Genomic DNA, 15,763 nt, shown 5'->3' with positions numbered 1-15,763 from the left:
TAAGATAGATAAATGACCTGTTTTATCCATTTCCCTGGGACACAGCACAGCCAGTAGGAGACGGCGTCTTAACGGGCTGATGCTCGAGTCCCTATTGATGACAGAATGCCGGCCACTCCTGGGTACCTGTGAGGACTTCTTTTCTTTATTTTCATAAAAATTGTTTTCACGCTTGTTCATTTTTGAGAGAGAGAGACAACAGAGCGTGAGCGGGGGAGGGGGAGAGAGAGAGGGAGACACAGAATCTGAAACGGGCTCCTGGCTCTGAGCCGTCAGCCCAGAACCCGACGCGGGGCTCGAACTCACAAAACGCAAGATCGTGACCTGAGCCGAAGCCGGACGCTCAACCGACTGAGCCACCCAGGCACCCCATCTGTGAGGACTTCTAAGGGCATCTGGGCGACATCAAGCGTTTAGGTTCATAAAACAAAGTGCGGTAAAAATGCCGCCTTCCCCACCTGCCAACAAGGTGAGAGGCCAAGTCAAATGGCCATTAATTTATTTATCAGCCACTGTTCACCTGACGCTGTTCCTACAGCTCTTCGAATCTGGTTTCCCAGAGTACTCACATTTAGGTTATGTGGACTGTACAGTGAGTTTCCTCCAAGGCCATCACTGTAGCCTCCCGTCTGATTGATAACATGACGGAGGGTATCCACCTAGAAGTGAGACGAAACAGAATTCATCATCCCAAATCTATTAAAACATCATCATTTACAAAAGGAAACAATTTGAATTATGTGTGCCACAAGGGTTTAGCATCTTCAGTGAGAGACAAATTGATCAATCAAATGTGACTGGCAGAATTTCAACAATTCTTTGCATATTTAAACTCACACATCTTTGTTTTTCATGCCAGCCAAACAAGAACATCTTCGTGGCAATGCACACTTGCCACCTACGTCAACGAAACGTGTGTGGCTGTGGGTGAACACTACTTATAAATATGTATACGGGATCTCTCCCTCTCACACACACGTACGCACGCACCTACACGCATAAATACAAATGTTGTTCTCAGTTAAGAGGACGAGAAAAGAGTTGAACCTGGAATATACTTTAAGCACTCAGGTTTTTTTGATTCTGACTTTTAAAAATGCGGAAAGGAAACACACGCACATGTTCTTGAACCATACGCACACACTGGCACACACGATTTTTGTTTTGTTTTGTTACAAAAGTAAGATGCACCCAACCCTGTCCATGAGCTCAAGCCAGAGCCGAATGCATTCACAAAGTTCATCAGGTTTGAATCTTCCAAAGTCACTGTTCACTTGAATTCTCATTAAATTAAACGGTGGGGCAGATGGGTCATGTTTGGAAGCACCCAGCACAGGGTCTGCACGGAGGTGCAGACCACTTCCATGGGGTAAGAGCATGGAGTTTTGAGCCCAAACCCTACCCTGCTAGAAAGGCCCCAGTTGGGGCATTTCTCCTACCTGTGATTGCACATTGGCTCCGACTTGGGACCCTTGGTAAGAATCCCCATTCAGACTCTGCATGTTCATGAACATGTCCCCAGAATTTGGGAGGTTAAAAGAACCAGAAGAACCTGGAAAGGAAAGAGTTAAGTAGCTGAATAACAGAGAGCTACACACATAATCCTCAAAGACCTAGAGGCAGGGAAAGGAGAAAAGGTGCAGAAGGGAAAGGTCGTGTACAACATAAAGCATTTCCAGATCTAAGAAGATGGAGAATAACTCCAAAGAGTTAGGTCCTGGGATTCATTTTGCAGCTAAGAAAGTCTTACCAGTGGGGAAGCCCAAATAGGAAACAAAGAGGAAATCAAAGTAAACAGGAAAACACCCAGCAGCTGGTCTGGAACCACCCCCTTGTTTTCATTTATCTCTAGGACTTGGTCACTAAATGAGCCCTCTGTCATCACGAACTGTCATGGCAATTAGAGAATAAAGGTTTTTCCGAAGCTCTTTCTTAGCCATGCCTTCTACCTAACTTTCATCTGTTTATGTTTCCATTAAAAAGAGCTGGAGTGGGGGAGGTTGGGGCAAGAAAGGGGATAGGAGAGAGGGCAGGGGAAAGACAACAAAACAAATAAACAAAAATCCCTCACTTTCTGAACTTTTAAACATATATTAAAAAGATCTGCTTAGAAAAGCCCTTGAATCGCATCTCGAGTCCATCTACTGCACTAGCTACACACTCAAGTGCCTTGTAATTTTTAGATGTTTCTAACTCCATCACAAATGTCACATAAAATGTAGCCAAAATGCACCATGATACTACAGATACGCATCCATGTATCAAGTACTATATCCCTCGCAGCTAACTACCTACCAAGTCGGCACAGGTGCTAAAGAAACGCTAAGAAGGACAGCAGACTGTAGTCTGCAGCTAGATTCAGTAGAAAGCACTGCTCTACTCCCAACATTCTAGCTTCATTATGCACGGCAACAGATAAACTTCCCACTCGGGCTCTTCCATTCATTCTCTGACAGACCACTGTGGACCTTAAAATGATACATGGGACAATACAGTTAAAATAATTATTAGCGATAGCGCTCTGCATAGTTGCTGAATTCAAAACCACTATTAAGTGTAAAGGTTCCAGAATCTACCAGTAGCGAGTGGCACTCGTTATGAACAGTGGGTTTACAGACTCTGGCCATCCACTCATTCACCCATCCCAAGAATAAGCCCTGATTTTAATATAAATCTTCCATTATAAATTCACTGTGTCCTCAGTCTGGCTCTTGTTTCCTGGCCTGTGGGACAGGGTTTTGCGGCATAAGGCCGCCTGAGCCGAGTCGGGAGCGAGCCCCCAGTACGCACCAGAATTTGGCGTGGTGGGCGAATTGGTCTGGTTGTTCTGCACAGCTGCGGCTACTGCGTGCGCGGCGGTCACGGCTGTCTTTGCGGCATAGAGGTTGGCTTCTTCCTGAAACTTGCCGATATTCTTCTTGTACCTGATTCGTTTGTTGCCAAACCAGTTGGATACCTACAAATTGCAAGGACACGAGTGAAGGGGAAGAGAGGTCAAAGGTGGGGGGGAAAGAGTCAAATTTCCAGGAATAACTGTTGGATACCAAGGGGATGCCTTGGGAGACACTCAATTCCTAGCGTGTAATTAATCGCCTCCTGTGGCTAACGCATCATGGTTCTAGGGGCTTGGTTTCTCTTTTCGCAAACTCTCGGAAAGATACCCCTTCTTGGAGTTAGCTGCAGTAACGCTAAAAAGGATGGGAGCGCTGTTCACCGAAAGGATTCAGTGGGTATACACCAGTTAGTATATGAACGATCGGTACCCCCAAAGTAGCTGAAAAAATGAAAGGCAACATTTGTTAAGCTAGGTAAATAATAAATACTTGTGAAGGAATGACTTATTCTTTTTGGCTCTGGAATGATTTTGGCAGTTGGACAGCAGAATCATGTTTGGTCTGCTGAAAAGAGTAACATCAATTAATAATGGATGAAAAATCCCTTTGTCTCCAGTCTTAGAAGGCACTGTGTATCTGCCAAGATGGCTGCTCAGGCACCGCCAGTTAACACACGAGAAGGTCACAACTTGAAAATTCAAGTAATTCCAATAAGGTCAAATGCAAATACGGGGGAGCGGTGCTGATTTCATCAGGTGGAATATACTTCTTTCTTTGGCAACCTACTTATGATGTCAGCCTGTGCAAGTGGAAGAGATTTCCAAAGACGAACTTGGCATCAGGAAGATTTCATCACATTTCACTGACAGCAAAACTTTGGCCCGAGACTCGTTGCTCATAGTTACGTGACGTGTTCAGGCACCTGTAGCTGAGCTATGTAAAGAAACTAAAACCCACACAGCAGTTTATAAAAAGGTACCCACCTGCTATATAAAAGGCTCTGACCTCCCTTTTGTTAAAGTAACAGTTTAAAAATACTCTTCATTAACTTCTTAATAATCTGTCAAAGGGGCATGTTGCTGTAGTATCAGGCTGGGTGGGTCACTGTTTTATTCTGAACAGCTATTCAGGGGCCCTGAGGAAAAATAAGGAGCGGCAAGAGCCCTCCAACCCAATTTACACCGGTGGGCATGCTTACTGACCATCTCTGCCAAGTCTTTAATTGCTTTGGAAATAGAACTCTCATTCTTCAACCTGTGGCACTCATCCTTCCAGAAGAAGCCAGAGAACTCTGGCAAGGAGGCCACGGGAGGAAGACAATGCTGGCCTTGCTGCTGCCCACATGCTGTCGCATACTGGGGAATCACCGCGTGCACATATACAAAGGCAGGCGCCCTTACTGAGGACCCGTGCGGCAACTGTGAGCATAGGTTCAGCAGACAGAAACAAGCCAAAACTCATCGGGAAGTAAATATGTGACAGATCGGGACTTCCTAGCTGTTTCTGTTCCACTATTATCCCTCCCATGCCTTAAGGACTATATGTATCACTTCCTTCCTTCAGAGCAAATAGTACTAGTTGTAACTGTCATTCAATGACTCTCTCCTATGTGCCAAGCATTACGCAGAGCCCTCTGAATACATTTTCTCATTCAATCTTAATAATCTCAGGGCTAGGAGGCCAACTGAGGTGGCTACACCGGCATAGCACATGCCCCAAATCCCATGGCCTTTTCTCTTTCCTTGTTTGCTCTTTCAGCAGTATCTGACACGCCAGGGTGTGTGCGTGTGTGCGTGTGTGTGTATGTGCGTGCGCGCGCATGCATGTGTGTGCATGCGTGTGTGTGTGTCTTCCCTAAAACTCAGTTCTTGGCCCTCTTTTCTCTTCTCCTTGAGCTATCTTATCCATATTAATGATTTCAATCACTGTCTCTGTGTGATGACTCCCAGATTTCCATCTCTATCCCTAACTTCTATAAAGAATTTCAGTTCTTGATATTTTAAGGACATTTACATATAAAATGTTCTGCCACAGCCTCCAGCTCAAAAGGTCTAAAATGGAATTCATGTGTCCTCTAAACCTGCACCTCCTTCTCTGTTTTCCCTTTGTGTTCAGGGCATCTCCATCTCTTGAAATGTGGTACTTCCTACCTTACAAAGTCCCTGATTCCACCACTGGACGATTCTAATGAATATACAGTTCTGTATTCGGAACCAAGATCTGGTTCCCTCTCGCTTCCAATCACTGGCCTTAAATGGTCCAACACCCAGACGGTCACAATATTAAGGTTCTCAAACAGCCCTGAGCGACTGAACCCCACGAGGTCACTGGCCTTCTCTGCCCTCCCTTCTTTGAGCTCCGAGTGCTTGCAGCAGGAACACATGATCATTGCGTAGGATGTGGTGGTGGGAGGAAGAGCCAGGGGAGTGCACAGGTGAGAAGGCAGCTGAGGCCTGGGCCAGGTAGAGCAATAGTTATCGAGAGGGCAGCTATCATGGGGGAGGAACTGGCAGAATTTGCCCACGGGCCAGCTGTAGAGGTCAAGGGGAGAGGAAGAAGCCAGAGATGATGTCAATGTGGGGCCCAGGCCTCCAGGAACACGGAGACAGATGCTCTGGGAAGGATTCCTGCACCAGAAGTCAGCCTCAGTGACTATTAGGACCCATTCCCATTATATGACTCTAAAAACAAAAGTTCTGACTCGAGATTGAAAAAAGCAGCATAAAGGGATCCGCTCTGATTATGCCGGTCAAAGTAAGTCCTCTTAGACCCTACCTCATGTTTCACAAGCACATTCTCAGCTCAGGAGGCAGACCTACAGAGCTGGTTTGCAAAAAGCTCCTTCAACATATAATATCACACTAGTTTATCTGAATAAGACTGGCAGGCCTTCGAAAGAGTTAAACATTGAATGTTATCTATCTATGGTGCAAAGGGAGATAGTCCTGGTTGAGAGGGAATTCGGCATTTCTTAAGTATAATTAATGAAAATTCCCCAACTCTGAATTTAGCAACAAAGGCCCATCTTAGAGTTCTCCTCTTCTAAACAATTCTCTGCTGGATTCCGTACTTTGTAGTTAATATTACCTTGACAATCAGAGAAGCTATAATACATTAATGAAACCTAGCCTGGAAAATCAGATTACAGCTTTATTAACAGTTTCATAATTGAGGAATCTGGGTACCACTGAAGGTCTCATCTCTAGCTGTGCAAGAATCCTGTGTTTATGCATACCCCTGGACCAATCAAACAACAGTCATCACTAATAAAGGTTTATTTAATTCTCACAGTAAAATTTTAATATCACCAGCAGCCTGGGGAAGCTTTAGCAAGTGGATTTGCTTGACATCAGATCGTTTCTATTCTGCTAGTCCCAATACTTCTTAATCTTTAATATCAAGGCAATTAAAATTAATGGCCACTCATCTGAAGCTACTGTGGGCAGTGTTTCCTTGACATCAATTGTTTGATGGGATTACCTAGAGGTTAAACTAACAAGCAAGGTTTAATTGGAAGCAATGAAAGAAGCAGTGATCATACGTTATGTTTAACCTGCATAACCACATCTAAATGAATATCTAAAAATGTTAAACTATTTCTCAAATTAAAATATGCACGTCACATTCTGATATCACAGATTTGGGTATTGCAGCAAGCAGCTATTAAGACCATACTGCTGCAACTAAGATCAGTTTAATTAATGCAGAAATCGACACCTAAGTTCAGGAATTTCTTTCACCTTTTAAAAACCAATGGATACAATTAGTTGCAAAAGAATCTCCACCCTCACCCTGTAAGAAGCACTAAAAGCTACAGATCACATGTGTCCTTTCTACACGGTGCTCACAGTGGAGCCAGGCTATACTCACGGGACGCTAAGTGGAGCCGGGCTTGCTCCGTCTCGGAACTGGAATGGTCTGTACGTTGGCCCCAGAATAGAAACACAGGCAGGAAACACAGGCAGGTGGAGAGAAAGGGAATGCACTGTCCCGTGCTTCTCTTTTGAGCCATGTATCGAGGATTCATGACTCTGCACTGTGCAGAGGGCGAAGGGCCAGGCAAGATTTTAAGATCAATTAAAAATGAGAATTAAAAAAGAGAGAGAGAATAAACATACAAGTACTTTCCTCCTTCTGTTCATGTTCATTGCTTTCAGCTCCCAGGCCATGAGTCTCTGGCAATTGGGGAAGTGAACAGTGAACGTTCTGCAGGCTGCTGGTTTTCAGGAGCCCTTCTGCAAGGTCAAGACATGGCCGGAAAAGCTTCTGGTCTCGCCCATTTACTAGCCATGTGTTCGCCTAACTCCATCCAGCAGCAGACTGCCAATCGCTTTTAACAAGTCAAATGGTTTTATATGCGGAATCTAAAAAGAGACAAACTCATAGAATAGTTGGGTATATTAATGATTTGGCCCATGGTAATTAGCTGAAGACTGTTAGTTAGCAATGGCTAGCACCCATGTGTCGCCAGTGAAGGAACAAGAGATCCAGACTAGACAAATTGCCCAAAACCACACAGCAAAGTGTGACAGATCCACATCCATATTTCAACACCACTTTTCCCCAATTGATTTTTCCCCATCAATTTTTTTCCTTTTTTATATCAATTGAGATATTTACTGAGTATCTCTTATGGTCAATACTATCCTACGTGTCATGAGGAGATAAAAGAATAAATAAACATGTACCTGTACCTGCCTAGAATTTGCAATTTGATTATAAAACAATGCTAGACACACAAAACAATTAGCGAAAATTGCAGGACGGTGATGATTCACACACCCAGGGTAACAGTATAGATTCTAAGTGCAGCAGGGATCTGAGGAAGAGAAGTCCCAGCAGGTCTGGGAAATCAGAGACTTCCAAGGTAAGGTAGAACCTGAACTGGACCTCAGCCTCAGTTCCACTCAAGAGCATTTTTACTGAGACTCCTATTTCAGAGGAGCAAAACTCTAGAAGCTCTGTTGACACAAACAAGCCAAAAATGTCAGCTGCTACCTCCCTCTTCATACTAACTTAACTCCCTTTTCCCCTCTCAACCTCTAAACCCCTCTGTTGTGGTGAGACAGGAAGGAGCAACTGTTCTAAAGGAAAGGAGGAAAGGAGATCCAAGGAGTGTTTCTGGAAGATGTGACATCTGAGTGGAGGCCTAACAAGAGAGGAACATTCCCCCTGGGGAGAATGAAGGCACAGAGAGAGCAGGGGCAGGCATGGGTACCAGGATGGGCACCAGTTACGACATGTGAAGGACCAGCAGGCTCTGGCTAAGGAACAGGACAGGGGAGAGTGTTCTAGGCAAGGGAAAGCCTGAAGAGGCACCCTCACACCTCCCCTCTGCAAGGCTGCACTGAGTGGAGAAGTGGAAGGAAGACAAAGGCAGAGCCTTCTAGGAAGTATACTGGGGGATGGGGTCAGGAGGGGCCACCTGAGGCCAGGTAAGGCAGCCTTCTCAGACAGGTGCCTGTCCTGTGTCAGTGGACTGCACGCTTTTTACTGGAATAGTCCCTAAAGAAATTTTGAATAATCAGGTACCCACTCACACATATTTTGTCCTTTGCACATTTTTTAAGTTGGCATCTACTATTTTTCATTATAAGTTTATAGTTATAAACAATGTTATTTCAGTATGTCATAAATGTTGACATTTTAAAATAAAACTGTAACACAATTCTTTAAAATGTATCCAACCGAATTTAAATAGCAAAGCAATTTGATACCCAGTATCCATTTTAAAAATACATAAACTTGCTTTTCTTTAACAGTCAAAAATTTTGCATCCCGTTTTGTCCTTAGAAGTGTATTTCCATTACATTTTCCTCCCATATTATCCTAATGCAATATACTTTTATGCTCTACAAAAGAAATACATGGAAATTGAAAATTTTACACTGTTTTTATTTCCTGTAATTATAAGGCTCTCCATGTTTCATACATCTTTCTGGATTAAGCGATCATTACAATTAGTCTAAAACTGATCAAAGCAATACAGACTTATTTTAATAAAAGTACTTACTTTGACCATCAAAATTAACTTTAAAAAAAAATCATTCATGTACTTCTGAATCAGAGGGGTGCAGGGTTATAAAGGGCTGGTAGAAGGGGGTTTGGTCATCAAACTTTCACACAACCCTTTGGTGGCACCGGGGAGGGTCTCACACTTTGGGGCAATGGGCCATCCTATAAGGTGGGAGGATTCCTTTCACAAAGTGGAAAAATGGCAAGTGATAAAGCAGAGGAAGGAAAAACCCCCCACGTCGCTTCCACAACAGCCGCTTTCTGAAGCTCATGGATTTCAGGCAAGAATATATACATACATGTGGAAAGCTGGCCGGGGAAAACCTTACAACTGCGCCCTAGTAACCTCTGGAAAATCTTTGGCTACTTTGTGGACCATGTATACCCTAGTTTGAGACTGTTGCCTTAAGTAAACAGGCTAACTCTGGTTACAGTTTAACTTCTTTGTGTGAGTACTTGGTGGAAGTCCCCTCACCGGCTGTGCCTAGGAAAGACCTCTGGCTATAAAAACGGGGCTCATTCAGGCAGCTGTTGCTATGTGTCTCTATGACCTTTTGCAGCTCTACAAAGAACGAATTTGTCAGCTCCAGGAAATAAAAAACATTTTTTAAAGTTTATTTATTTATTCATTCATTCATTCATTCATTCATTTATTTCTTTATTTAGAGGGAGGACAGACAGCGCATGCACACGCATTGGGAAGGGGCAGAGAGAGAGAGAGAGAGAGAGAGAGAGAGAGAGAGAATCCCAAGCAGGCTCTGCTCTGTCAGTACAGAGTCCGATGCAGGGCTGGATCTCACCAACCATGAGATCATGACCCGAGCCGAAATCAAGAGTCGGATACTTAACCGACTGAGCCATTCAGGTGTCCCGGAAGTCAAAAACATTCAGATTAAAGAAGTAAAGCTAGGTAGATAGATATGGTTTACTTATTATGTAGCATAACCATTCTGGAGAGTAAGCCATCACTATGCATATACCCTTTGCATCAGCATTACTAAGAAGTTATCTCAGTAGGGCCTGTCTACCAAGAAGTTATCTTGAGGAAATATTTAGAGATATATGTGCAAAGTGATTCACGACAGTCTTGCTTATGCTAGTAAAAAATAGATTAATTTATAGCACATCTGTGTATTGGAATATGATCATTGATTAAAAATCATGTTAAGGAAGAGTATTTAGTGACACAGGGAAATATTCACAATATATTATAAAGAGAAGGAAAGGGCATTTTTTTTTTCGTTTCACACAGCATGAGATTTTTTGGGGGTAAAAATATTCACAGATATACACAGGTATGTGCACACACACACAAACACACACAAGAAAAAAGTACAAGGACACACATACCAATCAATATGTGATTATCTTTTAGAGTGGATTTATAAGCAGGGCACCTGGGTGGCTCAGTCAGTTCAGCGTCCAACTTAGGCTCGGGTCATTATCTCGCAGTCCATGAGTTCAAGCCCCACGTCGGGCTCTGTGCTGACAGCTCAGAGCCTGGAGCCTGTTTTGGATTCTGTGTCTCTCTCTTTCTCTGACCCTCCCCCGTTCATGCTCTGTCTCTCTCTGTCTTAAAAATAAATAAACATCGGGGCGCCTGGGTGGCGCAGTCGGTTAAGCGTCCGACTTCAACCAGGTCACGATCTCGCAGTCCGTGAGTTCGAGCCCCGCGTCGGGCTCTGGGCTGATGGCTCAGAGCCTGGAGCCTGTTTCCGATTCTGTGTCTCCCTCTCTCTCTGCCCCTCCCCCGTTCATGCTCTGTCTCTCTCTGTCCCAAAAATAAATAAATGTTGAAAAAAAAATTTTTTTTAAATTAAAAAAAAATAAAAATAAAAAATAAATAAATAAATAAATAAACATCAAAAAAAAATTTTTTTAATGTTTAGAGTGGATTTATAAGCAATTTCTATGTGTTTTTCAGTGTTTTTTCCAATATTATCCAAATTGATTTCAGATAAGCAGGTATTGGTTATTTTTTAGTTAGAAAAATGTATTTTACAATGAAAAAAGGAACCAATCTGCTTTTAAAAATATCAGTTAGAAGTCATTTAACAATCACTAAGAGTGTACATACCGGGCCCTGTGTTGGCCCATACAACTACAGGAGGCAACAACAATTCCATTCCTGTGATCTATCCGGAGGACAAGCTTGGAGCTTGTCAGGTCCAAGGATTCTTGAAATAATTAAAATCAGACACTTTGTAAATTTCACGCCACTAAAATTTCCCAGACTGCTTTGAAAACTCCATGTTCAAATTATAAAGCTAAACCACCTACAAAGTGTCTATAGTCACTGCAAACCAGTTTATTAATTAGCATTAACTGTATCTTACATCTCACATTCTATCACTACATTTATCATTTTAATAACAATGTTAAATAAAAGAGAAAAATTATTAGTTCAAGACTGAATCTGCAGGAAGCAGGAATGGAGAACTTTAGAGTTCATCTTTAGTTTTGCTTCCGTGCATCAAATACATTAGGGAGAGGATCGGCACTTGTTTGGAAAAGTAGCAGCTGACACTAAAACATCATTACCGAAATTAGGAAACTGAAAATTTATGAAGCACAAATCTTAGAAAAATTTGCCATTGTGTTTCCCCTGTTTACTTGTGATGCATACTTTATGTTCTGTGCCTAATTAAATGCAACAGATTATGAAATGTTGAAATGCCAAGTCTTGTATAATGGAACATGTAGCATATTTACATGGTAAACAATCTTACCTCTAATAAATAGTTTTTCCCTAATCAATATGTTTTCATCCCCATTATGTGATTCAATGTGAAATGAGGGATGGAAGCCAGATAACTGTTCAATTTTTAAAGTGAATGGTGTTAATAAGCTAAATCTCATTCCGCTCCTCTCCTTCCCAGGGGTGCACAGTCAAGTTTATGTAAGGGCAGAAAGGCCGGACACACTGTAGATAACCATATGTGTGCATTCCCTTGAGAACCCAGAGGGCAGCTGCAGCAAGGGCTTGACAGCCAGACAGACCTGTGTGTGCAGCCCAGCGTTGTGATTTCCTAGCCGTTGTTGGCTTTGTTGTGCCATCTAAGGTCCTCCTCTCCTAGTCTGCAAGATGGGATAACAATACCTACTCCTCAGCGGGCTGCCGCGAAAATTAAATGAGAGAACGTGTTAAAATACACAGGACTGTGCCCGGGATGTACTAGGCACCCAATAAATGTTATCTTTCCCTTTTCTTAAACAAGCAACAAGAGCAACAACAACAAAAGCTTCTGCTGGCTTTGCTTGCTTCCTGAGGTCACTGAGGTCAGGTCACCCTCTTCACATGAGCGTTGGATGCTGGGAGAGCGGGTCCAGGCTCCCAGTGCTGGGGGAGGGAGGGTACTGGCAATAGGGAAGAGGCAGCAGCGAGAGAAGGGAAAAGGGGGTGTTCCCCTGGATAATGGAGCATAATCAACGTCCTACTAGAGGTGGGTAACACCCAGACCGAGGGCTACAAGCTGCCACACACCTCCGGGCGGCCATTGTGCACAAACAGCAGACAGCACAACCTCTGTCTCCTCGCCCCTCCTCCCTCCTGTCCCATCGTAACCACTTGCAAGACAAGGCACCGGACCTAGAATTTGTGGAAACCTGGTTTTGGATCCTACTGGCACCTCTGTTCATGACAGCAGCCGTTAAGAAGAGCTCATTATTACATGCATTATCTCATTTAGCCCTCTCAAAGACCCAGTTTTACTGATTTAAAAACTGAGGTCAGAAAGTGTATGTAACTTGCCTGAGGTCACACAGTCTTTCTTGTTCTTTTTCCACTGTCTTATCTAATAAGATCGGTCTTTTCTTAGTGCTCTTCATGAATTGTTTATTCCATTTTACTTCTTTTCCATTGGCTAGGGCTACAAGAGTATATTCTACCTTGTCAGGGCAAAGTATTCTGGCTCCTTTACGGTTCAAATGTGGTTGAGCCCAAAAATCCAAACCATTTTTTTTTCTTTTTAGAAAGTAAGTTCCAAATTCCTAACAACGGACTTGAAAACCAACTTTTGAAACACAACCTACTTCTGATGGGAGAAGTGAACAAATAGAAATTCAGTTTCCAGAGGATTTGAAATAATTTAAAACAGACTCACTTGTCAAGTACTGTATTTTTTTTTTTTATTTGAGGCTGTGAAAAATTTTTATTGCCATAATGTACTGACACCCTTACAGTTTGGCTTTGCCCTTTCTACTCTATGCATGATAGACTGATAACTGCTCATGACATTCACAAAGAGGCTCATGTGCAAAAGTATATAAAACGTCAGCCTCGCGGCCACAGTACACAGAGAACAGATGACACCGTTCATCTCCCTAAAACATGTGCTGCAGGGTGGCTCTAAATTACCACGGAAGATGTTTCAGTTAAAGATTTTTTTTCTTTAAAATTACTTCTCTCATTAAAAAAATAAAAATAAAAATGTGTTAGGTGTACAACTGAATAGATTCTATGGAAAGCCTGACAGATTTTGAAGCACTGACATCACGAGGGCGGAAGTCCCTCCTGCCAGCTGCACTTAAAGGTAGGGCCATCTACCAGGCAACACATCAGCATCCCAGATCAAAACTCAAGAGCACTTCTTAAACAATAATGAACCAGACTTTTTGTCTGGGTAAGTTTCATGTAACAGAAAACATCAAAATTTATTTATTGAGTGTCCTATGTAAAGAAGCCCTACAGTTAAGTCTTTTATTTCATGGAAACCCTTATTTATTCATTTATTTGACCACTACTCCCTACTAAATACACACCCTAGTTTCCATTTCTTTCTAAAGATCTAGATTATTCATTGGATTTATTGAAAATGGTAATACCTATCCTCAAAAAACTTTCAACATACCTAATTAGTTCTCACTGACAATGAATCACATGCATTTTTAGAATAAAGAATACACCAAGGATAGGTCTAGTCAGAGACTAAGAATTTAGACACAACCCTACTCATCCTGGCGCCTCTTTGGCTGTCTCCTTTGTGGAGCCTATGAAAACCTAGGGGCTGGAGGCTGCTAGCACACTACTAGCTCGCCAAAGGCTGGACTTTCTTCTGGAACCTTGACAAGGCTTTGTATGCACCACATATCGAGTAGGAAAACTCTGGTCGAATGGGTGGCAAATTGGCATTTATTGAGCACTCGTGATATACCAAGCCCTGTACTAGGCATTCTACATATAGGATCTCACTTAGCCCTCAAACCTCTGAAGAGGTTATTACCATCTTAAATTTACAGTTCAAACAATGGAGACTTCAGGTTAGATAATTTGCTCATGGTCACAGCACTACTTAATAGTGGGGGAGTGGAATATGAGTGGCTTTTCTGCACCTTTCTACACGGAATGTACAGCCGGTTGGGAGTTCGAGTGCCAATTTCTCAAACACAGTGGACATGAAAGGATGGTACCACTTCTCAAATAGAACATAAATAACAAAACTTAGCTTTGGTAAAGAATCTGGTGTACCTATAGGGCAATGGTCTAAATATCAAACTTTAGAAAGTCAAGGAGAAAACAAAACTAGTCACACTACTTTAAAACTTCTCTCCCTTGATCTTTGATCCAGTCACCTGATAAGATCCCAGTGGGGGTGACCCAATTAGTTCTTTTACCCTCTTCTATTCAAGTCACAAGTCCAGGCTGTTGGCTGACTCTGCCAATAATTCTACCTTTTGGCTCATCACTGGCCAGATCATTCCACACACATAGCAAGAGTGCCTGGCAGACACTGTGTTCCCCCAAAGCAGTCCCTGACCATCACCTTTGACCTCCCAAATCCAGGCTTACTCTCACCGTCATTCGGTTCAGGACCGTATGTCCTCTTGTAATAACAACAGGTGTAACATTCATACAGGGCTTCTTAAGTGCCAAACACTATTCTAACCACACAATATATATATATTAACTCATTACATCTGCGTAACAATCCAATGAGGCAAGTTCTATTATTTCCCCTATTTTATGTATATGAAAACTGAGGCACAAAGAATTTTGAAAGAAAGAAAAAAAAGGAAGGAAGGAAGGAAGGAAGGAAGGGAAGGAGGGAGGAAGATAGATTTTAGTTCAGGTCATGATCCCAGGGTAGTGGGATCGAGCCCTGTGTCAGGCTCCACTCTAATCATGAAGCCTGCTCAAAGATTCTTTCTCTCTCTCCCCCGCTGCTCCTCTTCCCTGCTAGCACATGCTTTCTTTTACTCTCTCTCTAAAATAAAGAAGACGGAAGGAAGGAAGGAAGGAAGGAAGGAAGGAAGGAAGGAAGGAAGAAGAAAGGTAGTACATACAGTTGGTTCAGAATGAATATCTGAAAAGAACATGTATGTTAAGAAACATTACAAAAATGTCTAAGGCACGTTAATTGCCTTTGGGGAGTAGGACTAAGAGTTTGAGGGAGAAGGGAGACTTTTGAAAGAAACAACTTTTGGGTTTGTTGAGCTCTACTGTATGGTTTTTAAGAACTTTTATTAATTTCTGCACTTATCTTCACTATTTCCTTCCTTCCACTTTTTTGGTTTAATTTAGTGTCTTTTAATACCTTGAGATAGATCCTTAACTCACTGATTTTCAGCCTCCCCACTTTATATACATACATAAAACATACACACCTTATATATAATTAATATATATAATTATATATTATAAATAATATATACAAGTATACATTAAATAATACTATATATATAATACCTATGCTATACATAAAAAACATATACCTAAAGCTGTACATTTCCTTTTAAGCATGGGTTTAGCCATATCCCATGAATTTTGAAAGGGGCATTTTCATTATCATCCAGTTAAAATATTTTGCAATTTTCACTGTGGTCTCATTAGCCCATGAGAATATTAAGAAACACATTGCCTTATTTTCAAACATGAGAATTTCTAGTTATATTTTTGTTATTGAGTTGTAGTTTAA

The 15,763-nt window shown here is 42.1% G+C and overlaps 1 protein-coding gene across 3 annotated transcripts in view; it reads right to left on the bottom strand.

The window, feature by feature from the left end:
* The window catches only part of PBX3 (PBX homeobox 3), a 221,409-nt gene that overhangs the window by 4,024 nt on the left and 201,622 nt on the right, over positions 1-15,763 (bottom strand). For 2 of the 3 annotated variants that reach the window (XM_043566213.1, XM_043566214.1), the window contains exons 6-8: positions 2,791-2,956; positions 1,440-1,552; positions 570-659 (exon numbers count right to left, since the gene is read on the bottom strand). In XM_043566213.1, the coding sequence (XP_043422148.1) occupies positions 570-659; positions 1,440-1,552; positions 2,791-2,956 (369 nt within the window). The remainder of the gene's footprint in view (positions 1-569; positions 660-1,439; positions 1,553-2,790; positions 2,957-15,763) is intronic. The other variant, XM_043566215.1, reaches the window with a different exon arrangement.

Source organism: Prionailurus bengalensis, chromosome D4, assembly GCF_016509475.1.
Source record: "Prionailurus bengalensis isolate Pbe53 chromosome D4, Fcat_Pben_1.1_paternal_pri, whole genome shotgun sequence".
Lineage (NCBI taxonomy): Eukaryota > Metazoa > Chordata > Mammalia > Carnivora > Felidae > Prionailurus > Prionailurus bengalensis.
This window is presented reverse-complemented; position numbering and strand designations above follow the sequence as displayed.